Source organism: Nicotiana tomentosiformis, chromosome 11, assembly GCF_000390325.3.
Source record: "Nicotiana tomentosiformis chromosome 11, ASM39032v3, whole genome shotgun sequence".
NCBI lineage: Eukaryota > Viridiplantae > Streptophyta > Magnoliopsida > Solanales > Solanaceae > Nicotiana > Nicotiana tomentosiformis.
The window spans coordinates 96,453,151-96,479,236 of record NC_090822.1 but is presented as its reverse complement, the minus strand read 5'-3'; the positions used below and the strand labels follow the sequence as shown (position 1 = coordinate 96,479,236).

The window sequence follows — 26,086 nt, the reverse complement described above, 5'->3', positions numbered from 1 at the left end:
TGATAATTAAGGTTTAAATTTGAAATAACCGTGTATACAGTATATCTCTTCTGCTTTCATGTACTCATACTCCTAACTCTCAAGAGTAACTCTTGTATTATAAATTCAACTCTTATGCAATCTCTTAAGCAGCTATAAGTGTGAAATTAACAAACACTTCATTGAACTTTTAAACTTCAGGACACGGACGCCTTTCAGATGCATGGTAATGGGATATTTAGGTGGATCGTTTGCTGATCAAAGTTTCCAAGTATTTCTCCACATAGTCCAGCCCACAAGTTGTCTTCACAACAGGCAATATGGCAGGAACGTCTAGATAGAATTCTGAATCGGACTCGTCAAGCTTGCCCCAACTTTTCAGCTGTTTTCTGGCTTCTCTAATGGCTGCTCTTGTTGCGCAATGGACTGTAGCTGCTAGAAGTAATGGTGGTTCACCAGAAGCTGAAAAAAGTGATCATGTTAGGTTCAACAATCCATATAATTGGAACTGTTTCATGCCATGCTATCAAGAAATTCTTCAAGTTGATTAAGTTTCTTAAAATCCAGGAAATTTTCTAGTGTCTCAAGTCCTTATGAAATTTCTTCTAACTCTAATCATCAGCATTTACATACTCATCCACCTAATATTTAGAAATTATATGTTGGCTGTTGCAATGTTGATTTGGACCAAAATCCACAAAATAGTTGATACTGCACTTTTTTATACTTGAAATATTTCTCCATAAGGTACTTTCTCTGCTAAAACAAGTGGAGAATGAGTTGAAGAAATCTCTCTCAAGAATTGTACCTTTAGATGAGAGGATACGATTTTTGTGATCTCCGCTGTTTAGCACACGAACGTTGAGACTTTCTGGTATGGTGTCAATTGTTGGGATATGGTATGTCCATGTGCTATTTGAAACCATCAATCCATCTTCATTTGTAAGATATTCTTCAAGCATAAAATATCCAATTCCTTTTACAAAAGCCCCTTCAACCTGCAAAAATAAAAAAAATAAGAGAGAGAAGAAAGTAGTATTTGTGTTACATTAGAATGTTAATTCTACGCACATAGTCTGGCAAGAAGGAATAAGACCATACATATTATTTCATTATTAGCAAATATACTTAAGTTCAGTATTTGCAAAAACGGTTTGGCCATCAGTACTGGTGAAACATTGAATTTTTTGTTTGAGAAATGTTTCAAATGAAATTAGTGGTTTTCACTCTCAAAAACTTTGTCCACGTGACATTCATGCCCAAGCACAACTTTCCAAGTACTCTTTTGCAACTGCAACATTCAAAAAGTACCTGTTTTTTTCAACTTAAACCAAATTAGGGGTGGCAATTTAAGCTCAAACTCATTCAACCCGCCCAAGGTTGGGCCCCTCATTGACCTGCCCGTTGTTGAACTCAACCCACTTGATCCAGCCCATCTTAGCCATCTAAAGTTGGGCTGATTTTTAGCCCAAATTGATCCATGAGCAACTTTGCTAAAATATCTTTACAATAATTATTTTTTGTTTAATATGTTATATGTGACCATAACAAATGAAAAAAAGTATTATTTTGGTAATTAAACAATTCATAAGAAAGCAACACACATTAATTAAAGCTTGGTGGGCTATGACCCAAATTTTAGTCCATCTCAGCCCAAGTAACTTTTGGGCGGGTTAATATTGACAGTCCATTTTGACCCGCCCAAAATCAGGCCAACCCGCCCATTTGACACCCCTGAACCAAATATTATCCTAAGAATATGAAATCTAGAGAAAAACAGCTAAAAGCATATAACATCACCCTTCATTCATTACAAATGCTAATATCTAGAGAAAAAGTAGAATAATCTTGCAAGAGATGAACCTGTCCCAAGTCAATAGCTGGATTCAAGCTCTGACCACAGTCATATATAATATCTGACTGCAATATTCTATGTTGTCCTGTCAAAACATCTATCTCAACCTGCAAGAAATCAGCACCTTTATTGTTAGTTTGCCATAAGTAAGTGCTACAGCTGGTTACTTGGTTGCTAAAAGCTCCAAGAGGTGAAATGTCCTGCCATTCTTTTAAACTCATGAATATTGAGAACAAATGTAATCCTTGAAGCAGACCTGAAGCAGTGAATCATGCCAACACATTGATAAGAAAAATAAGTAAAGAAACAAGCTTTACCTCGCTAACAGCAGCACCATAGTTTAAATATTGCCCAGAACTTGATCCTGGAACAAAATATTCATTTGCTTGTAGATTTATTGGTTGAGCTTCTGCCTGCAAAGAAGGACACCCGCCAAAAGGGGGTTTTAAGAATTTGAACCATTAAAATATTCGACATTTGCAAGATGATGTATAACAAATAGTTCCCAAGCTACTCATTGAGTAATTCCCTTTAACCAATTCATCATGGTTTTCAAAAGTAGCATACAACAGACAAATATTCCAAGAGTGACAGACAGGACCAGAATTGAGCTGGTCTATTCCAGAAATTATTACTGTTTAAAGTTTTCATCATCTTTAGAACCTGGAATTTTAATTAGAAAGAGAAGAAAAACCTGGCGAATCAGTGTGGTCCAATCAACAGAACCATTTTGTTCTTGCAGCTTTTTCTTTAGAGGGGTCAGTCTTTCAACCAGGATATTACAGCAAAGTCTAGCCGCTTCACAGCTTGATTCAGATTTAGTGCTTTCAGCAGTATACCCTGTTTGCACTAACCTTAAGGTGTTTATTTCTATGATTCGTACCTTCTCCACAAGTTCTTCGCTCCAACTGCTCTCAAGTAGACCAAGAGAATAGGCAATCACCTGTTTAACCTTTGTCCATAGCCCTTGGCCGATTTCAACTCCTCCAACTTCACAAACTATTGATCCATCCCGCAGAATGCTTACTTTTGCTGGGGTTTCATGTTGCCGAACTTCATGCACAATTGGCAATCGAGAAATACCTCTTTTCTTCCACGTGTTTTTCTGGTTAAATTCATCTATCATCTTTCTTCTATCGACATATCTTGAGGACGTGGCCACTTGATCCATGATACTAGGCAAGGTATATTCTCCTGATTCGCCTGCACTATCCTCATAGAATAATTTAAGGCTTTCATAAGTATGAATATTTTTGCTACTGACAGAGCCCACCTCCATTTCCAGTACACTTGCTACATGTTCCATTATAGCGTCTGCAATATATGATCCTTGGACATCACCAAGTGCCCGCATAGATGATTTGCTGGTAAGGTTCGTCTTGCAATTCTTTATGTCAAATGAAAAGGCACCCCAATTGTATTTCTTAAGTGCTGCAATTATATGTGATGCTATGATAGGGGTTATATCTTCTGAAATCCCTCCATTTACCAAGATATCAGCATGTAAGGCTGTGACCTTCCCATTTGACTTGAATCCAATACTGTATGTCACTTTCAGGGGGTGTCTTCCTCCTGTTATTACCATGTCGGTATTTCTGTTGACGTATATCTTGACAGGGCGTCGTAACTTGTATGCTGCAAGTGCACAGGCTGCGGAAACCTAAAGTATCACACAAAATGCAAAATATAATCAGAACATTGTAGTAGCAAGAAAAAGCAAGAAGGGCACTCTTTCAATCTGCTATTACAATTCTAAGGCTAATCAATGGCATTTCATTAAACATGTGTGACGGAAAAACATATTAAAAATTAATAATTATAATCGGCATTAAGAGAAGTAAAAAGGAAATAGTCAGAAAAGGAAGATGAACAACTTTGGTGAAGCAATTCTATGAAAGATGGAAACGGAATAATGAAAAAGCAAATTGGGAGTGAACTTTCTTAGAACAATGAACTCATGACCCCTTTTAGTAATACTTGGCAAAAATGGGTCTCTGGTTCTGAGTAAATTACTTCCTCGTTCGTTCTACAAATCACTGCTACGTTTTATGACATTCCATTCAAAAGAATAACATATCTGTGGGAATAATATCAAACAATTTTTTATAAAAAACTTGTCGTTACCTGCAATTAAAAATAGTCTTTTCCCTATAGAACTCTCTTTATCCTTTTAGCAAAGAATTAAGGAACACAATACTACTTAAGGAAAAACCATTGCTAATGTTTCAAGACTTATTTAGGCATAGAACCAAGCTTCAGTTCTTTTTCGTTTATTAACAGATACTCACTGGCATTGATCTTATTGCCTTGCCGCCGAAGCCACCTCCTGCCCTTCTTGTTTTCACGCTGATGTTATGCTCAGGAACACCAAGACAACGAGCAATCACACTATGCGTATACTCAGGGAACTGAGTTGAAGCATAAACAACCATGGTATTGTCCTCATCCGGAACTGCTAAGCTAGTCTGTGGCTCCATATAAAAATAGTACTCTGATGGAAGTCTCAACTGGGAATGATTATTACCAAATAATTATACTTTTGAACTGTTAGCATGCATTAACAAATTGAATATACTATATTCAAACATGCAGGAATCAATATTCAGGAAGACAAATGTAGAAGTGGATAACTAATCAAAGTACCTCAGCAGAGAGAATCTTGTGGTCAGCTCCAGCCATTCCTTTCGAGAAATCACCAACCGGCTTTGTGTTCAGAAACACGGGTCCTTGAAGATAACTTGAATTCTCAACAGCCTCCTCAACAGTTAAAATCGGGGAACCTACATTTTCTTGGTCATATTCAACAATGGCTTTTCTTGCAGCCACATCAGCAGACCTCTGGCTGTTAGCAATCTGGCATTCCATCATGCAACCGAACATGCTTAATAAACTAGTTCAAAGTTTTCCGTACCAAGTATATGAATAATTAACACTGCGTAAAATCAATCCTGCGGACAGAACCTTGAAATGATGGCTTACCACAACAGCAATTCGGTCGCCAGCATATTGGACACGATCCTCTGCAAATAGATGTTCAGTACCAAACTGGCTAAGAACTCCTATATTTTCCCCGTCGCTTGGGATATCTTTAAATGTAATAATGGCAATAACTCCATCTGCTAATGAATTAGACTCAAGCTGGAGACTAATGCTCTTTACCCTTGCTAGTGATTTTGTACTATAGATAAATGCTCCATGTAGGCAGTTTGGTGGTGATGGAATGTCATCTACATAAACAGCTTCACCTGAAAAGAACAATGTTAGCCAACAAAAGCAACGTTATGTCTAAGACAAAATTCAACTGAAAAATATACAAATCACATATCAATCATCGGCTAACTTGTTGGGTTCAGATATATAAATCCTCTAGATTCATTACTACTCTCGTCGGGGTAACTTCATTCCAATACTAGATAAGTTTTCCTCCAAAGCATACTAAGGTCTCTATGATCTCTAGATTTCACATGTATCCCTGTACTGACCTACAAGTCTCTAATCTGACTAAAAGACTCGTGGTAAAAATTGGACCTAAGTAGGTGTAATAAACAACTAAGTCTCTAAATTTTACAAAAAACCAAGCCATATACTAATAAAAGAATGTAAAAGGAGAGCAATGCAGAAGGGACAGCAGAAAAAGAGAGAAACAATGAGAACAACTGCTGATCAAGAAAATAACAACCATCTCGAAAGCAAAATAGTTTAAGCTTTGTTTCCAAAATGAAAGTAAATGAAGGAAAGAGGAGTGATGACATTGATAACCAGAATGCAAGTTCTGATGAATACGCATTAATACCAAAGAATGGACTCAAGCAGCATTATAGTTGTACCCAAGGTTTCGTAATGAATCCTAACATTAACTAACAAAATTTCTTGCATATACTGGAGACATAATAAGATATTTCCTCTATCTTTTCGAAGAGATACTTTGAACAAGTACCTCTAGTTTACTCTCTTATTATGTATATGTCTATACATAATAAGATAGTAAAAGATCCAAATATGGAGACTATGATAAGTGTTCAATCATCTAATGCATGGTTGAACTTAATTAACTCGAAAATCTAATAATTTTAATACTCCTAGGCCTATGTCAATAACTACTATATCTCCAAAAGCAAGCATTGTCAAAGCCAGGAAGTAAGCACATAGAATAAAACCAAATTGGGCTTAACATGCACAAGATGAAAGAAATACAAAGAGAGAGAGAGAGAGAGAGAGAGAGAGAGAACAAACCAGAAGCTTGCATGGCAGCTCCATACTTTTTCATCGGTTCACCCACTGGATAGTACTTGGTACTTGATTCCACAACCTGCTCAGAAGATGATAGTATTGTCTGTGTTTTTCCTTGACTAGTATCACCATCATCATTAATACTTTTGGAACCCTCCTCTACAAAAGCTCCACCAGTTCCCTCGAACAAACCGCTGGAAACTGCAGAATCAACATCCGTCAAGGGATACAGAAACTTGAATAGAAAACTGACAGCCAAGCTTGACCTGTATTCAGGGTATGAAGTCCCAGGTTCAGGGACAACATCTAGCTTGACTAATTTAATTGCTTCATATAGATTTTTTATGTTCAATATTTTCCCAGTTAGATATTTCTCCACTGTTTTGGCCCTTATTGCATGTCTTGTGCCAAAAGCACCAAAAGCCAACCTGAGAGAATGTATCACAACCCCGTTCCTGCGTGGAGAAACATCAGCTAAGAAAGCAGCATTTACATATGCCAATGCACTTCCAAGAGGCCGCGGTGCAGCTCTATAGGTTTCAAACAAATGCTTTGAAAAATTTTGAAGAAAATTTCCATTCTTTTTAAATGGGATCCATACACTTAAAAGCACAGTCCTTGAGTCTAGTGCTGGCCTCGCTAAGAGCTCCTCCCATTTAAGTTTTTCTTGTCCACGAACATTCAATATACTAACTGTGGCATCCATTCCTAGAAATAATGTAGAGATATCAGAAGGAAATCCATATTTCTGTGCCATAACCAAATTTCCCCCCACACTAGCAGTGTTTCTAACAAACGGGTTAGCAACCTTTTCCAAGTGTTGAGCCAACTTTTGGGACACCATCTTTCCATATGAACCCAAATTGACTTTGGTTCCCTCATTCAGGAATGAAATAAGTTTAGAGATGGTCACAATTGCTCCAATTTCAATTCCTTTGCGATCCCTATTGAGGATAGAAAGTTCACGAATATACCTCAGATTGATATATTGGTCATATCGCTGTGTTTCCTTGTAATAACCAGTGCCAGTATTGCCAACAACTATTTTAACACTCCCAACATTTTCAGCCACGCTGAATTTCAACAAGCTCTGTAGATCCTCTAAAGAAACTGGACTAAACCAAGAATACCTTGTGGAGTCCAAATGTGTGATCGATTCACTTTTCAAGAATTCTGGATATGTAATAAGATTCTTACTTGGATCATAGGGAGGCAATTTACTTACTTTTGTTTCCCTGGAATCTCCATTTTGCCAAAAGGTATTGAGTCCTAAATCCTCTATATCAACATCAGAAGCAAAACTCTTACATACGTCAGCAATGGGCCGGTATCCAGTGCAGCGACAAAGGTTCCCTTGTATGGACTTTTCAGCTTCAAATGAAGTTAGGTTAGAGAATCCTTGTGGAGAATCTTGATGGTTCCCTTTATCAGCATTGACAAGAGCTGAGAATAATGACATGCACATTCCAGGAGTGCAAAAGCCACATTGAGAAGCATGGAAACCAGCAAATCTTTGGTGAATTGGGTGAAACCCATCTTTGGTGTTACCAAGGCCATCACTTGTAGTAATTGCACAACCATTTAAACTACAAAGAAGTGTAAGGCATGAACTCGCACTAAAATCTTCAACTCTGCTTAGCTTGGGATCATACTTTGAGACTAGAACAACACAAGCTCCACAACCACCTGCAATCACAAAAATTAGAAGCTTGTTGAGGCTTATCCTGACCGAAATCTCAATTTGTCACACAAACAACTACTCTTCAATTTCAAGAAAGTTAGGGTCGGCTATACTAATCCTCTATGACCATGACTCTCCATTTAAGCTCATTGAAATCCAATATCATACGAAATAAAAATAAATATAAGAATCACAATTTGTGATACACACATTTAATTAGATTACCAAAGCTTGAAGTTGACTTGAAGAAGCAAAAAAAGGAGCTTCATCTATCTAAAGTAACTGAAAGGAGGAACCAAGTATCTTAGTGTGCCAAAAAAGTAAATGGTACATTCTACACTAAAAAATGCAGAAGTTAACCAAATGTGTCAATAATCCATATAATGGAAAGCTTCATTCACTATATCCTTTTCATTCCCATAAAACATAAGGAATAAGAAAGAAGGGCAGCCTAGTGCACTAAGCTCCCGCTATGCTGGGGATCCAGGGAAGGGCCGGACCACAAGGGTCTATTATACGCAGCCTTACCCTTCATTTCTGCAAGAGGCTGTTTCCACGGCTTGAATCCGTGACCTCCTGGTCGCATGGCAGCAACTTTACCAGTTAAGCCAACTTTACCATAAGGAATAAGAAAGAAATCAAACAAAAATAGTACTCCACTAGTAGGTAAGTATTTTCCTCCTATCTACATTCCAAGAACATTATGAACCCATTTAGAAAGCTAAAACGCAAATAATAAGTTTTATCCTCCTTCTGTTACCTATAGTTAAATGTGATTCCATGAGCTTCTCTTTAGTGCGAATACTTCAAGCTCTAACTTTAAAAAAAAAAAATAACAATAATAATTATTATTATTATCAGTACTTCTATTCCAGATTTCTTTAAAAATTTTGACGTATGATTATGAAGCCTACCTTTTAGGGAACTGACTTTTGGTCTAGGTATCAAAATGGTAACACGGAAAAAACTTACCTACACCTGTTTGCATCAAACCACATTGATTTATTATGTAGGAACAAACATTAATTCATCATAAGTGACAACAATCTATACAAAGGCAAAAATCATGCATTTATTGAATTGATGCAAACACTAAGTGCGACTAAGTTCTTAATGTGCACGAGCTATGAAATGATATTTTCTTTATTTCACGTCTGCTATTCATTTTAGGAGTCCATACAAGTTTTCATAAATTTTGAAAACTTTAAATTCATTTAACTATTCAAAATGTGGTTTTTTCTTTATCAAAGAAGTCATTTAATTATTAGGTTAGTATTTTCTTCCAAGACTGGAATAAACATTAAAATCTAAATTAGGACGGTGTTTAAAAACTCAATTACTGTATATGAATAGAAAGAGAAAAAAGATAAAACCTTGCGACTCCACATTTTAACAGATTTTCAAACCCATTAACTCAAAGTCACCTGTTTTCAATCCCCAGCCTTGTGTCCTATTCAAGGAACTTCAAATCCCAGGCATCTCTTTCCCCCGCCACCTCCGACAAATGGATAATGGGGGAACTTTCTATGTGTTCGCATTCGTCGCAAAAGTTTATAGCAGCAGCAGAAATTGAAATGGCAAAAGTGATTGTGCATTTTTGTTGCCAATGACGAAGAGCAAAAGTAAACAATAGTTCGAGGGGAGTATACTCTCTGTTTGTGTCCTGTACCTGTTTTTTAAAATTATTGATTTGGTAACTATGTAACAAAAAAAATCCTAATAATATTATGATTACACTTGTCACAAAAGATATAAATCGATCTACTCTTCTTCTCTCAATAACTTTATAAAAAAATAAAAAACTTATCCAGATTCATCTTCAGAATCACACTTGCACGAACTTGTTTCACCTTGAAACTAAAACTTCATGCTAATATAGCGTGAAATTGCTTCATGTTGAAACTAAAACTTCATGCTAATTGTGATAACCCAAAAAGGTCATCTTATGATTTAGAACTCGAATTTGCGCTCTTAAGCCTTAAAAATCTCTTTTTTTTACCCTCCTCGATTTGCATGCGCAGTCCGGACGGGTTTTCGGAAAGCTTTTATGTTGAAAACTAATGAAAATAAGAATTTTTGCATTAAAAGTTAATTTTAGTTGATTTCGATTAATATTTTTGATAAACGGGTCCGGATCCGTATTTTGACGGACCCGGTGGGTCCGTATCGAATTATGGAATCCCTAGCTTGAGTTATGAATTTTTGATGAAAATTAAAAGTTTGAAAATTATTTATTTTTAAGAATTGATTTATATTTGGCATTGTTAGTATCGAGTCCGTATTTTGATTCCGGAGCCCGGTACAAGTTCATTATGATATTTAAGACATGTCTGTGAAATTTGGTGAGAAACGGAGTTGATTTGACGTGATTCGGACGTCCAGTTGAGAAAATAGAAATTTTAAAGTATTCTTGAGAATTTCATTTGATTTGGTGCTAAATTTAGAGTTCTAGGTGTTATTTTGGCGATTTAATAGCGCGAGCAGGTCCGTATGATATTTTTAGACTTGTGTGTATGTTTGGTTTGGAGCCCTGAGGGCTCGGGTGAGTTTCGGATAGGCCACGGGATGTTTTGGACTTAGAAAATCTGAGATTTTAGCTGCAGCAGCTATTCTGGTGTGCCCTTCTTCGCGTTCGCGTAGGTTGTGTCGCGAATGTGAAAGGTAAAATGGGGGCACGGGAATTTTCTTCTTCACGAACGCGATGGACTGGTCGCGAACGCGAAGCGTTGGGGGTGGTACCCTTCGCGAACGTGATCTGTCTCACGCAAACGCGATAGTCTAAGGGGACTGGGGGAGGGGAGTCATGTTCTTCTACGCGAACGCGTCCACAGGGTCGCGGACGCGAAGGCTTGGGGGAGCTGCCTTACGCGAACGCGAAGGCCTTAGGCCGTTGTGCATCGCGATCGTGACAGGCCTCTCGGAACGCGATGAAGGCCTGTCCAGTGACTTAAAACAGACTCCAAACACGGGTTTAAGCCATTTCTTCAACATTTTTCAAGAACCAAACGGGTAGAGGCGATTTTCAAGAGTCATTTTCTTCCCCAAAGTGTTGGTAAGTGATTCTAAACTATTTTCTTTCAATTACCCATTACATTTCTTGAATTTTCAACCTAAAATCTAGAGTTTACATGGTAGAATTAGGGGTTAGGGTAGAAACTAGGAATTTCGGGAATTTGGGGATTTAGACCTCAATTTGAGGTCGAATTCCAAAACCAATTATATATTCGGGCTCGGGGATGAGTGGGTAAATGGATTTTGGTCTGAACCTCGGGTTTTGACCAAGCGGGCCTGGGGTCGATTTTTTGACTTTTTGGATGAAAATTTGGAAAATTTAATTTATGCAATATAATTGATTCCTTTAGCAATATTTGATATTATTAAGTCATTTTTGAATAGATACGAGTGGTTTGGAGGTGAATTCCAAAGGAAAAGCTGTGATTGAGAATTAAGTGGCATTCGGAGCGAGGTAAGTGTTGTGTCTAACCCTGGCTTGAGGGAATTAGGAACCTTAGATTACTGCTAAGTGAAATCCATGTGAGCGAGGTATATGTGAGATCACGAGTACTTATGCGCCGCCAAATTTACCTGTTTTTCCATGTTTCTCTGTTTTTCTTATATTGTCATTTCCTATGTCAAATTGCTACGTGTTATGCTAGTATTGTTCAATTTATCGTTCTTATCATGTTTACGGATTTTCTAGTGATAATTGAATTTTTATTTCGAAAGTTAGATTGATATTATGGAACCAAAAATTGAAGTAAAATTTGTACTTATTATTCTATCTCCCTGTTGTTATTTATGCATTGCATTATGGTAAGGGAGAATGTTAATGCATGAAGGGTGATGACGTGCCATATTGTGAGTGTTAATGCACGAAGGGTGATGTCGTGCCATATTGTAAGTGTTAATGCACGAAGGGTGATGTTGTGTCATATTGTGAGTGTTAATGCATGAAGGGTGATGCCGTGTCATATTGTGAGTGTTAATGCACGAAGGGTGATGCCGTGCCATATTGTGAGTGTTAATGCACGAAGGGTGATGTTGTGCCATAATATGAGAGTAAAAGCACGAAGGGTGATGCCGTGCCATTTCTATTAATTTTATGGTGAGATTGAGAGTAAAAGCACGAAGGGTGATGCCGTGCATTTTTTCTTACTGTATTCACTATTCCTGTTGATTCATGGTATATTGACTGCTCCGATGATCATTATGTTGTAGTTCTTTATCTTGTATTTCCCCTCAGTATGTTTTCCCTGCCGATATTTTCTGTTTAGTTCTTCATTTCTGTTATTTGCATATACACTGTTAAATTGTACAGGTTGATTTGTAGGTTCCTTGCCTTAGCCTCGTCACTACTTCGTCAAGTTTAGGCTCGACACTTACCAGTACATGGGGTCGGTTGTACTGATGCTGCACTCTGCACTTTCTGTACAGATTTTGATACCGGCTCAGGTTGATCGAGATTTGCTACTGGTCCGCTATCCGAAGACTCAAAGTAGACCTGTTGGCGTTCACAGACCTTGAAGTCCCCGTCTATCTTTTATGGTCCTGCTGTTTTCCTTTCATTCAGACAGTTGTATTTCTTTCAGACTATTACTTGTAGTAAATTCTAGAATGCTCGTGAATTGTGACTCCAGATCCGGGTGGTAGTAATTAATACAGTTATGATATTCTGCACTTATTATACTTTATTTTAGTTAATTATTGTTATTTACTGAATGGAAATAAGGAATTGGTTTAATGATTCTCTAACGTTGGCTTGCCTGGCAAGTGAAATGTTAGGCGCCATCACGGTCCCGTCGGTGAGAAATTTTGGGTCGTGACAGTTGGTATCAGAGCACTAGGTTGCTTAGGTCTCACGATTCACGAGCAAGCTTAGTAGAGTATGGAGGATCGGCACGGAGACGTCTGTGTTTATCTTCTAGAGGCTAAGAAGTTTAGGAACAAGTTTCACTCATTTTCTTCTCTGTCGTGCGATTTTGCTTTCTCAATACTGATTGAACTCTTCTACTCTTATTCTCTCGCAGATGGCGAGAACACGTACCGCTTCCTCAGCTGAGCAGCAGCCAAAGCCTCCAGTGACAGCTCCTACGCGGGGCAGAGGTCGAGGCTGAGGCCATGCTAGAGGCCGAGGCAGGGGCAGGGCTCAGCCTAGTGCCCGAGCAACAGCCCCAGCAGTGGAGCCTCAGATAGATCTTGACGAGGAGGTTCCAGCCCAAACTGTTCCTGCCGGACAAGCTATGGTTCCGGAGGGGTTCATTGCTACTCCAGTACTTCAGGACGCTTTGGTCCGTTTGGTGGGCCTTATGGAGAGTGTGGCCCAGACTGGCGCATTTCCCATGGCACCATCAGTCTCTCAGGATGGAGGAGGAGCCCAAACTCCTACCACTCCCGCTCTGGAGCAGATAGCTCCCCAGTATCAGGCTCCAGCAGCTCAGCCAGTTGGATTAGTTCAGCTGGTTATTGCGGCACAGGTCGGAGATGGGCCAGCCAAGTCTTCTGAGGCTTTATGGAGATTGGACAGGTTTACCAAGCTCTTTCATGTTCACTTCAGTGGTGCTTCTTCAGACGATCCCCAGGAGTATCTTGACAGTTGTCACGAGGTTCTATAGAACATGGGTATAGTGGAGACCAATGAGGTCGATTTTGCTGCATTTCAGATGACTGGTTCCGCCAAGAAATGGTGGAGAGATTACTTGTTGACCAGGCCAGCTGGGTCGCATGCTCTTACTTGGGACCAGTTCTCTCAGCTCTTCATAGAGAAGTTTCTGCATATCACATTGAGAGAGAAGCGTCGCCGTCAGTTTGAGCATCTCCAGTAGGGCAGTATGATTGTTACTCAGTATGAGACCCGTTTTGTGAATTTGGCCCGTCATGCCATTCTTCTGCTTCCCACCGAGAGAGAGAGGGTGAGGAGGTTTATCGATGGACTTGCTCAGCCTGTCAGATTGCAAATGGCTAAGGAGACTGGGAGTGAGATTTCTTTTCAGGTGGCTGCTAATGTCACCAGACGAGTCGAGATGGTTCATACTCAGGGAGGTCAGGGGTCTGACAAGCGGCCTCGTCATTCCGGTGAGTTCAGCGGTGCCTCATCTAGAGGTAGGGGTACTTTTGGTAGAGGCCATCCTCCCAGGCCGTTTCATTCAGCGCTCCAGGCATCCCATAGTGCCTCAGGTGGTCGTGGCCCTCAGATGCATTATTCTGACTAGCTAGCCTACAGTGCACCACCAACTCTTATCAGTGCACCTCCACTCTAGAGTTATCAGGGTAGTTATTCAGGTCTACAAGGTCAGTTTCAGGGTCAGCAGTCACAGCAACCGAGGTTATGTTATACTTATGGTGATCCGAGGCACATTGCTAGATTTTGCCCTCGGGCAACGGGCAGCTCACAACATCAGAGTTCTCGTGCCATGGTTCCGGCACCAATTGCTGCACCACCTGCTCAGCCAGCCAGAGGCATGGGTCAGGCAGCCAGAGGTAGGGGCCAAACAGTTAGAGGTGGAGGTCAGGCCGTTAGAGGTGGAGACCAGCCAGCTAGAGGCCATCCCAGGGACGTAGTTCAGGGTGGTGGGGCCCAGCCCCGGTGTTATGCTTTCCCAGCCATGCCTGAGGCTGAGTCATCTGACGCTGTTATCACAGGTACTGTTTCAGTTTGCAGTAGAGATGCTTCAGTTCTATTTGATCCGGGATCTACTTACTCCTATGTGTCATCCTATTTTGCTTCCTATTTGGTTGTGCCCCGTGATTCTTTGAGTGCTCATGTATATGTGTCCATACCAATGGGAGATGCTATTGTTGTAGATCGTGTTTATCGTTCGTGTGTGGTCACCATCGGGTGTCTTGAGACTCGTGTAGATCTTCTACTTCTTGACATGGTTGATTTTGATGTCATACTAGGTGTGGATTGGCTGTCACCTTATCATGATATATTAGATTGTAATGCCAAGACGGTGACCTTAGCCTTGCAGAGGTTGCCTCGATTAGAGTGGAGAGGGAATCTTGGCCATTCTGCCAGCAGGGTTATCTCTTATGTGAAGGCTCGGCATATGGTCGAGAAGGGGTGTCTAGCTTATTTGGCTTATGTCCGCGATTCTAGTGCGGAGGTTCCTTCCATAGATTCAGTGCCGGTTGTTCGTGAGTTTCCAGAGGTGTTTCCTGCAGACCTGCCGGGGATGCCACCCGACAGGGATATTGATTTCTGCATTGATTTGGCTCCGGGCACTCAGCCTATTTCCATTCTGCCATATCGCATGGCCCCACCAGAGTTGAAAGAATTAAAGGAGCAGTTGCAAGATTTGCTTGATAAGGGCTTCATTAGACCTAGTGTGTTGCCTTGGGGTGCACCTGTGTTATTTGTGAAGAAGAAAGATGGATCGATGAGGATGTGTATAGATTATCGGCAGTTGAACAAAGTCACCACCAAGAAAAAATATCCATTGCCGAGAATTGATGATTTATTTGATCAGCTTCAGGGTGCCAAGGTGTTTTCAAATATTGATTTGAGATCTGGCTACCATCAGTTGAGGATTAGGACATCCGATGTTCCTAAGACAGCTTTTCGGACTCGGTATGGGCATTATGAGTTTCTAGTGATGTCATTTGGGCTGACAAATGCCCCAGCAGCATTCGTAGATTTGATAAACTTCCTTTGTGGTTGTGTTTATTGATGATATCTTGATCTACTCCCACAGTCGAGAGGAGCATGAGCAGCACCTTCAGATCGTTCTTCAGACTCTAAAAGACAACCAGTTATATGCTAAGTTCTCAAAATGCGAGTTTTGGTTGAGTTCAGTTGCTTTCTTGGGTCACGTTGTATCAGCGGAGGGTATTCAAGTGGATCCTAAGAAGATTGAGGCAGTCCAGAACTGGCCTAGACCTATATCAGCTACAGAGATCCGTAGTTTCCTGGGTCTGGCGGGATATTACCGTCGATTTGTGGAGGGGTTTTCATCCATAGCAGCCCCATTGACCAGATTGACCCAGAAGGGTGCCCCGTTCAGGTGGTCAGATGAGTGTGAAGCGAGCTTTCAGAAGCTCAAGACAACTTTGACTACGACACCGGTATTGGTGTTACCCACAGGTTCAGGATCTTATGCACTATATTGTGACGCATCTAGTATTGGTCTGGGTGTGGTATTGATGTAGGTGGCAAGGTTATTGCATATGCTTCATGGCAGCTGAAGGTTCACGAGAAGAATAACCCTGTTCATGATCTAGAGCTGGCAACCATTGTTCACGCGCTGAAGATTTAGAGACACTATCTTTACGGCGTGCCATGTGAGGTATTCACTGATCATCGGAGCTTGCAGTATTTGTTCAAGCAGAAGGAACTCAATTTGAGGTAGAGGAGGTGGCTGGAGCTATTGAAAGAGTATGATATCACCATATTGTATCATCTCGGGAAGGCCAATGTGGTGGTCGATATTTTGAGTAGAAAGTCAGTCAGTATGGGTAGCCTTGCATATATTCCAGTTGGTGAGAGACCGCTTGCATTGGATGTTCAGGCCTTGGCCAACCAGCTTGTGAGGTTAGATGTTTCTGAGCCCAGCCATGTTCTAGCTTGTACAGTTGCTCGGTCTTCTTTATTTGAGCGCATCATAGATCGGCAGGATGGCAATCCTCATTTACTTGTCCTTAGAGATACAGTGCGGCACGGTGGTGCCAAGCAGGTTACTGTTGGAGATGACGGAGTTTTGAGGATGCAAGATCGTATTTGTGTGCCTAATGTGGATGGATTTCGTGAGTTGATCCTTGAGGAGTCCCACAGTTCCCGATATTCTATTCATCCGAGCGCTGCCAAGATATATCAGGACTTGAGGCAGCATTATTGGTGGAGGCGAATGAAGAAGGACATAGTTGCCTATGTAGCTCGGTGCCTAAATTGCCAGCAGGTAAAGTGTGAGCATTAGAGACCTGGTGGTTTACTTCAGAGGTTAGATATTCCTGAGTGGAAGTGGGAGAGTATCACTATGGACTTTGTTGTTGGACTCCCACGGACTCAGAGGAAGTTCGATGCAGTTTGGGTCATTGTGGACAGGCTGACTAAGTTAGCGCATTTTATTCCTATGGCAGTTACCTATTTCTCAAAGCGGTTGGTAGAGATTTATATTCGTGAGATCGTCTGTCTTCACGGTTATGCCCGTCTCTATCATTTCTGATCGAGGTACGCACTTTACCTCATACTTTTGGAGGGCAGTTCAGCGTGAGTTGGGTATGCGGGTTGAGTTGAGCACAGCATTTCATCCTCAGACGGACGGACGGGCAGTCCTAGCATACTATTCAGATCTTGGTGGATATGCTCCGCACCTGTGTTATTGACTTTGGAGGTTCTTGGGATCAGTTTTTGCCGTTAGCGGAGTTTGCCTACAATAACAGCTACCAGTCGAGCATTCAGATGGCTCCCTATGAGGCATTATATGGTAGACAGTGTAGGTCGCCAGTTGGGTGGTTCGAGCCGGGGGAGACTCGGTTATTGGGTACAGATTTAGTTGAGGAGGCCTTGGACAAGGTCAAGATTATACAGGATTGACTTTGTACAGCTCAGTCCAGGCAAAAGAGTTACGCTGACCGCAAAGTTCGTGATATTGCATTCATGGTTGGAGAAAGAATATTGCTTCGGGTATCGCCCATAAAGGGTGTCATGAGATTTGGGAAGAAGGGCAAGTTGAGCCCTAGGTATATTGGGCCATTTGAGATCCTTGAGAGAGTAGGGGAGGTAGCTTATAGACTTGCGTTGCCTCCAGGGTTATCCTCAGTTCATCCAGTATTCCATGTGTCTATGCTCCTGAAATATCATGGTGACCCGTCCCGCGTGTTAGTTTTCAGCTCTGTCCAGTTGGACAAGGATTTAACTTACGAGGAGGAGCCGGTGGCCATTCTAGACCGGCAGGTTCGTTAGTTGAGGTCAAAGAGTTACCCTTCAGTTCGAGTGCAGTGGAGAGGTCAGCCTATTGAGGCAGCTACTTGGGAGTTCGAGTTCGATATGCGGAGTAGATATCCCCACCTTTTCACCAGCCCAGGTACTTTTCTATGTTCGTTCGAGGATGAACGGTTGTTTTAGAGGTGGAGATTGTGATAACCCAAAAGGTCATCTTATGATTTAGAACTCAAATCTGTACTCTTAAGCCTTAAAAATCTTATTTTTACCCTCCTTGAATTGCGTGTGCACTCCGGCGGGTTTTCAGAAAGCTTTTATATTGAAAACTAATGAAAATAAGAATTTTTGCCTTAAAGGTTGATTTTTGTTGACTTCGGTCAACATTTATGGTAAACGGTCCCGGAACCATATTTTGATGGACCTGGTGGGCCCGTATCGAATTATGGGACCTGAGCGTATGCCCGGAATCGAATTTGGAGGTCCCTAGCTTGAGTTATGAATTTTTGATGAAAATTAAAAGTTTAAAAATTATTTGTTTTTAAGAATTGATTTATATTTGGCATTTCGGGTCCGTATTTTAGTTCCGGAGCCCGGTACAGGTTTATTATGATATTTAAGACATGTCTGTGAAATTTGGTGAGAAATGGAGTTGATTTGACGTGATTCAGACGACCAGTTGAGAAAATAGAAATTTTAGAGTGTTCTTGAGAATTTCATTCGATTTGGTGCTAAATTTAGAGTTCTAGGTGTTATTTTGGCGATTTGATCGCGCGAGCAAGTCCGTATGATATTTTTAGACTTGTGTGTATATTTGGTTTGGAGCCCCGAGGGCTCGGGTGAGTTTCGGATAGGCCATGGGATGTTTTGGACTTAGAAAATCTGAGATTTTAGCTGCAGCAACTGTTCTGGTCTGCCCTTCTTCGCTTCCGCGTATGTAGTGTTGCGAACATGAAAGGTAAAATGGGGGCAGAGAAATTTTCTTCTTCACGAACGCGATGGACTGATCACGAACGTGAAGCATTGGGGGTGTTACCCTTCGCGAACGCGATCTGTCTCACGCGAACGTGATAGTCTAAGGGGCCTGGGGGAGGGGAGTCATGTTTTTCTACGCGAACACGTCCACAGGGTCGCGAACGTGAAGGCTTGGGGGGAGATACCTTACGTGAACGCGTAGAAAGACTCGCGAATGTGAAGGCCTTAGGCCGATGTGCATCGCGATCGTGACAGGCCTCTCGCGAACACGATGAAGGCCTGTCTAGTGACTTAAAATAGACTCCAAACACGAGTTTAAGCCATTTCTTCAACATTTTTCAAGAACCAAACGGGTAGAGGCGATTTTCAAGAGTCATTTTCTCCCCCAAAGTATTGGTAAGTGATTCTAAACTATTTTCTTTCAATTACCCATTACATTTCTTAAATTTTCAACCTAAAATCTAGAGTTTACATGGTAGAATTAGGGGTTAGGGTAGAAACTAGGGATTTCGGGAATTTGGGAATTTAGACCTCAATTTGAGGTCGAATTCCAAAACCAATTATATATTCGGGCTCGAAGATGAGTGGGTAAATGGATTTTGGTCTGAACCTCGGGTTTTGACCAAGCGGGCCCGGGATTGATTTTTCGACTTTTTGGAGGAAAATTTGGAAAATTTAATTTATGCAATATAATTGATTTCTTTAGCAATATTTGATATTATTGAGTCATTTTTGAATAGATACGAGTGGTTTGGAGGTGAATTCCAAAACAAAAACTGTGATTGAGAATTAAGTGGCATTCAGAGCGAGGTAAGTGTTGTGTCTAACCCTGACTTGAGGGAATTAGGAACCTTAGATTACTGCTAAGTGAAATCCATGTGAGCGAGGTATATGTGAGATCACGAGTACTTATGCGCCGCCAAATATACCTTTTTTATGTTTCTCTGTTTTTCTTATATTGTCATTTCCTATGTCAAATTGCTACGTGTTATGCTAGTATTATTCAATTTATCGTTCTTATCATGTTTACGGATTTTCTAGTGATAATTAAATTTTTATTTCGAAGTTGAGATTGATATTATGGAACCAAATATTGAAGTAAGGTTTGTACTTGTTATTCTATCTCCCTGTTGTTATTCATGCATTGCATTATGGTAAGGGAGAGTGTTAATGCACGAAGGGTGATGTTGTGTCATATTGTGAGTGTTAATGCACGAAGGGTGATGCCGTGTCATATTGTGAGTGTTAATGCACGAAGGGTGATGCCGTGCCATATTGTGAGTGTTAATGCACGAAGGGTGATGTCGTGCCATGATATGAGAGTAAAAGCACGAAGGGTGATGTCGTGCCGTTTCTATTAATTTTATGGTGAGATTGAGAGTAAAAGCACGAAGGGTGATGCCGTGCATTTTTCCTTACTATATTCACTATTCCTGTTGATTCATGGTATATTGACTGCTCCGGTGATCATTCTGTTGTAGTTCTTTATCTTGTATTTTCCCTCAGTATGTTTTCCCTCCCGACATTTTCTGTTTAGTTCTTCATTTCTGTTATTTGCATATACATTGTTAAATTGTACAGGTTGATTTGTAGGTGCCTTGCCTTAGCCTCGTCACTACTTCGTCGAGGTTAGGCTCGATACTTACCAGTACATGGGGTCGGTTGTACTGATGTTGCACTCTGCACTTTCTATACAGATTTTGATACCGGCTCAGGTTGATCGAGATTTGCTACTGGTCCGCTGTCCGGAGACTCAAGGTAGATCTTTCGGCGTTCACAGACCTTGAAGTCCTCGTCTATCTTTTATGTCCTACTGTTTTCCTTTCATTTAGAAAGTTGTATTTCTTTCAGACTATTACTTGTAGTAAATTTTAGAATGCTCGTGAATTGTGACTCCAGATTTGGGTGGTAGTAATTAATACAGTTTATGATATTTTACACTTATTATACTTTATTTTAGTTAATTATTGTTATTTACTGAATGGAAATAAGGAATTGGTTTAATGATTCTCTAACGTTGGCTTGCCTGGCAAGTGAAATGTTAGGCGCCATCACGGTCCCATCGGTGAAAATGTTTTGGTCGTGACACTAATATAGCATGGAGTTATTTTAGATTGAAGCTAAAATTTCATGCTAATACATGCTGAAGTTATTTATCCTATAGGCTACAGTATTGCCATGAATTTTATCCGAAACTTCAGACTAAATATGCTGAACTTATTTAGTTCATTTGCTAAAACTTCAGACTAAACATGCTTAAGTTATTTAGTTCATTTGCTAAAACTTCAGACTAAATATGCTTAAGTTATTTAGTTCATTTGCTAAAATTTTAGACTAAACATGCTTAAGTTATTTAGTTCATTTGTTAAAATTTCAGACTAAACATGCTTAAATTTTTTAGTTCATTTACTAAAACTTCACACTAAACATGCTTAAATTTTTGTCTTGTAGTATGTAATTTTCTAATGAGTTTTTGCTAATGCATGCTGAATTTATTTAGTTCATTTGCTAAAACTTCAGACAAAATATGCTTAAGTTATTTAGTTTATTTGCTAAAATTTCAGACTAAACATGCTGAAGTTTTTTAGTTCATTTGCTAAAACTTCAGACTAAACATGCTTAAGTTTTTGTCTTGCAGTATGTAATTTTCTAAAGAATTTTTGCTAATGGATGCTGAAGTTATTTAGTTCATTTGCTAAAATTTCATACCAAAACATGCTGAAATTTTGTAACGCAGTCTACAGTTTTGTCCTGAGTTTTATCCGAAATTTCAGTCTAAACAAGCTGAAGTTTTTTAGTTTATTTGCTAAAACTTCAGCCTAAACATGCTTAAGTTTTTATCCTGCAGTTTGTCAATAATCTTTTATTAAACAAGGGTAAAATCGTCTTTTTAAAATACTTTTAATAAAAAAAATGGGTACGGATACAAACGGAAAAACAAAACGATTATAAGTTAAAAAGGGGCTACCAAATAGGACGCCCCATGCAATTTTTATTAGTTTTGAGTCCATCAATTTGGACTTTTTCCATTGAACAAACACGGAAAGGGGACTGACCATGCCGCTATACTTTTTTTGATCAAGTAAACGGAAGAGAGAAGACCAACAACATAAACAAATAAGAGAAAATTATAGGAATAGGCACAAATAGACACGACTTACTAATATTTAGGGGTCGTTTGGTATGAGGTATAAGGTGGGATATAAGGTGGGATATAAGGTGGGATAAGATGTAGGATAAAATTTATACATTGTTTGGTTGGAGATAGGATAAATTTAAACCGCCAGGCGCCAACCAAACAAGGTATAAATTTAATCCCAGACTTAATCTATGATATCCTATCTTATCCCATCAAATATGGGATTATTTTATCCCATCTTTCATGTGGTATAAATTAGTACTGAAATTATAATCTCAGGATTATAATCCCCGGATAATTTAGTCCACATACCAAACGACCCCTTAGACATTAAGTCATGCTATCAAAAGCCATAAAAAGTTATTAATGCTATACAACATTCAAAAAAATTTAGGCAATTCTTTTAATGGGTATGATTGAAATTTATTGAAAACACATAAATAGGCAATACACAAATTACAAAATTTAAGAGAGATTGAGGTGATTTAAGCTGGGTTGGATCAAAATTCCTTATCAACGATATATAATATTTAAAAAAACCTAGGCAAAATTGTTTTTTGTCTCAATGAGTATAGTTGGAGTTTGTTGATAACACATATATAAATGAGTCAATATACAAACTTTGAGGAAGATCGGAGGTGATTTGGACTAGTTTGAAGTGTATTTAACATGTATCTCACATACAATTATACATGGATATACACCGAATACATAAATATGTGATACACGAGGGATACACATTTCATCTTCTTTCATTTTTATCTCTTACTTCGAATTTTCAATTAAAACCACCTCAAAACTTCACCAGATCATCCCAAAATTGAGATTCAAACTTCTTAAGATGTATCCAATTTATTCCAAAAACATCTGTTCGAAATAAATTCAATTTTAAAAACCCGAATTTTCGAGCTCAAACATAAGTTAATGAATTCTAATGGAATTTTAGCTCATTTTTTTCCAAAGCAATCAAATAGTGTTCTATGCGCGGAATTTGTGATACTTGTCAATTGTTAATAAAGGGGAGAGTGATACATGGCGTATTAAACACGTATTTATCATTCTTAGTAAATGATAACAAACCTAGGAAATTAAACTTGTAGAAAATGACACTAATGTACTAAAAAGTTCAGTAGTATAATACTGAAGATCTTTTTAACAAAAAAAATTAAGGATTGAATATTGTACTTAATAATAATAAGAAAATATTCAAGGTGACTGGAAAGCGACTGAAGGGCGAGAGTGACGAGAGTCACATAAGAGAAAGAAGCTGGTTAGCAGTAAAGTTGGTCCATCAAATGTCATAAATCGTAATTTCCTAGATTATGAATTCACTAGTATTGGTAGCATGTTTGCTCTAAAATAATTTTAGATTAGCTAAATAAAAAGGTTTTATCCAAAACAATGGAGCTTCAAATGTGTGTGTGTATATATATATATATATATATATATATATCTGATCGGATCGGGTTACAATTATACCAATTCGAATCCGATCTGAGTATCCGAAATTTTAATAAACACAATTCGAAATCTGATCAAAATATCCGAAATTAAGCAGATCGATTCGAATTTTAAATATCCGATCCAAATGAACACCCCTACCCCTAATGCCATGAGAAGCGAAAGTTATAAAGTAAGGGTCGAAAGACTATAAATGTGGAAAAGAAAGAAGACAAATTTTGTAATATAATTCAAGCAGAAAGAAGACAAAATTACTCTTTAATCAGTTTGGATTATAAAAGCAATTGACCAAACGTCCAAAGCGCAAAACAAGTATTCTCCTAATCTGCCAATCCATGACCAGTTGACCACTAAACACAAACAGAAGTATAAATTAAAAAGCAAAACATAGTTTTTTTTTATTTGCTTATGCATTTGCTTTAGCAATTTATCTCTCACGTAAATTGATCTGCATGAAGCCTTAAATTTGAGAGGATAAAATATATTTTAAAATTTAAATTTTTTCATCAATGGTATATATACAATCAGATCACTCAAAAGTCATTTTTAGATAAGACTTGCGGAATGCAGATTTAAACTTTATGGGTTTGGGATTCTAACTTGTTTAAGTTATTGAGTTTATATCTAACAATTTGTATATATTCAATAAATTTCTTAAGACAAATATAAGGTTTGGACCAAATCTTATACTAGCTCCGCCCCTACTTATTATGTATAGCATATCCGAGCCGGTACACTGTATTCGTAGAAAAACGTTAGCTTTGAACCCCGAAAAATTATACTTATTACAGAAAAATAGTGGAAACAAGTTTTATTAGCTTTCCAATGGTGTAAACAGGGCAACCCGATGCACAATGCATCCCGGGTTCATGCAGGGTCCGATGAAAGACTACAAACGAAAGCGTGTGATGTAGACAGATTACTCTAATGCAAGCAAGTAGTTGCTTCTACGACTCGAAACTGATGGTATAACAGTGTATACTAAAACTCTATTACTAATACACAAAGGTACGTAAGGGAAGGAAAATTACCTTCACCACACCCAAGCTTTGGACTCTTGAAACAAGCCTGATAGCGCAAATACTGAAGCAAAGTAGTAGAAGGATCAACACATGTTAACTCAATCCTCTCCCCATTAACTGCAAAAACCAAGTTCCCTTTTCTCTCTGATGAGCCTTCCATTAATATAAACTTATTACTATTATGCTTCACTTTGTTCCTAAGCAGAAACACCAATCTAAATTTAAATTGGATATTCAGTATTTCTGTCACAAATGCATGCACAATCTTGAGTTACTTTATAAAGTGTGATGAGACTTTAATTAGTTTCCGCTAGAGGAAAGCTATGAATTTCTTATAAGAGACTTGTACTGAGTAATCTTTTTCCCATAAGTTTGTTTATCCATACCTTTCTATTTCACTCTTTCTTGTACACGTTAAACACGGCTTTCTTTGTTAAGTTATTGGAAGTTTGACAAAAGAAAGAGTTTTTGGCTTACTAATTTGAAATTCCTAGAGAAAGGAGTAAACGTGTATATCAATTTTAGACTTGCTTGTTGTGACAGTCCAACTTAGAAAAAAGGGGGAATTGGGGACTCCCCAATTTATATGGAGTTTTTGAGATTTTGTACTATATATAAACAACGAGTAATATGAAGTTTTGGTTGACAAATGTATTTTTTGAGCATTGACTTCACGGTTTGAGAAAGTATAACTACGTTAAGTAATATGTTATTAGTAGGTGTTAGAATTGAAATTTTGAAATATTGGTGGAATTGTGGAACGTTGCTATATATTCATATGCTTTAGTTGTTTACGAAATCGTCATCCTTTATGAATTAAGGTTGTTTAAGGGTGTGTCTACTTTATTTTTCTTAATTTAGAAACTCTTTTTCGGTAAGATAGTAACTATCGGAAAAGCAAAATTTAAAAAGCGGAAGTGTTATAATATATATACTAATCACCCTAATTGCACAAAAAGAAAAGTTATGGAGAAGCATAGGGTAAAGCGTTAGCCTCAAGCATAGGGTTTCACCTAATAATTTTTAGAGAAATGTATATTTTTAGCTGTTCTAAAAAATTATAGCCGACAAATATCTATATCTATATCTATACTATATCAAAAGTACGAAAACTCATAGCAAAATATTTTTTGCCTTTTTTACCCTTCTAATGTAGAGTTCACACTAGACAAAATAGCCATTTTTTTAATATTTAGGAATAGTCATTTAATTAATTTTCTATTATTTAGGAATTATAATGTAATTATTCCTCTAATATTTATATCATTGATTTTTCAATTCCTTTATGTTCTAGAATTTCAATCATTTTCAATTCATATTAGGAAAGTTTCTTTCACTTTCAACTCCATCTATATTTAGGAGTCTTTACATTTCTTCCTTTTCGATGGGTTTCCTTTTAGTTAAAACAATTAATTTTTCTTTAATAGGAAAATCAATCGGTAAATTTATTTATTTCCAACCAAAAGACTATTCGATCGCATGTCCCAATTATCATTCTAAAGTTATGTTTAGTTGATCTTTAACAAAGTAAAAAATCAAAAAATATTATGTTGCGTTTATCATGACATTTTTGTTTAATAAGTATAAATATTCATTCAAGAATATTGATAAAACAAATAAAAAATAAAATAAACATCTTATTATTACTTTTTATGTGGCTTTTAAAAATTTTGTGCTCATGATTATAGGTACTTTCGTATATTATATACAGTAAAAAGTGCTAAAGTAATTAAAAAAATAGTTGACCTAAATCAGTGTTGAAGCATTGTGCTATTAAGATTTTTGTTTTCCATGCATAATATTAAAATTTTACAACTAATGTTATGTTCAAGTATTATAATTAGGATTCTTATGAGTTGATTGGAAGGTT

The 26,086-nt window shown here is 38.4% G+C and overlaps 1 protein-coding gene across 2 annotated transcripts; it reads right to left on the bottom strand.

Moving 5' to 3' along the window:
- On the bottom strand, nucleotides 1-24,545 carry LOC104115110 (aldehyde oxidase 4-like). 2 transcript variants are annotated; one of them, XM_070188173.1, is made up of 10 exons: nucleotides 24,226-24,545; nucleotides 6,068-7,750; nucleotides 4,814-5,079; nucleotides 4,478-4,687; nucleotides 4,123-4,341; nucleotides 2,529-3,494; nucleotides 2,152-2,247; nucleotides 1,843-1,941; nucleotides 788-977; nucleotides 1-441 (listed from the first exon to the last, which is right to left on the bottom strand). In XM_070188173.1, the coding sequence occupies exons 1-10, from the start codon at nucleotides 24,374-24,376 to the stop codon at nucleotides 218-220; spliced, it is 4,104 nt and encodes a 1,367-aa protein (XP_070044274.1). In that variant the 5' UTR covers nucleotides 24,377-24,545; the 3' UTR covers nucleotides 1-217. The 2 variants fall into 2 exon arrangements, with proteins under 2 accessions (XP_070044274.1, XP_009623975.2); XM_009625680.4 differs by lacking the exon at nucleotides 24,226-24,545 and adding an exon at nucleotides 9,170-9,400.
- Between the last annotated feature and the right edge of the window lie 1,541 nt (nucleotides 24,546-26,086).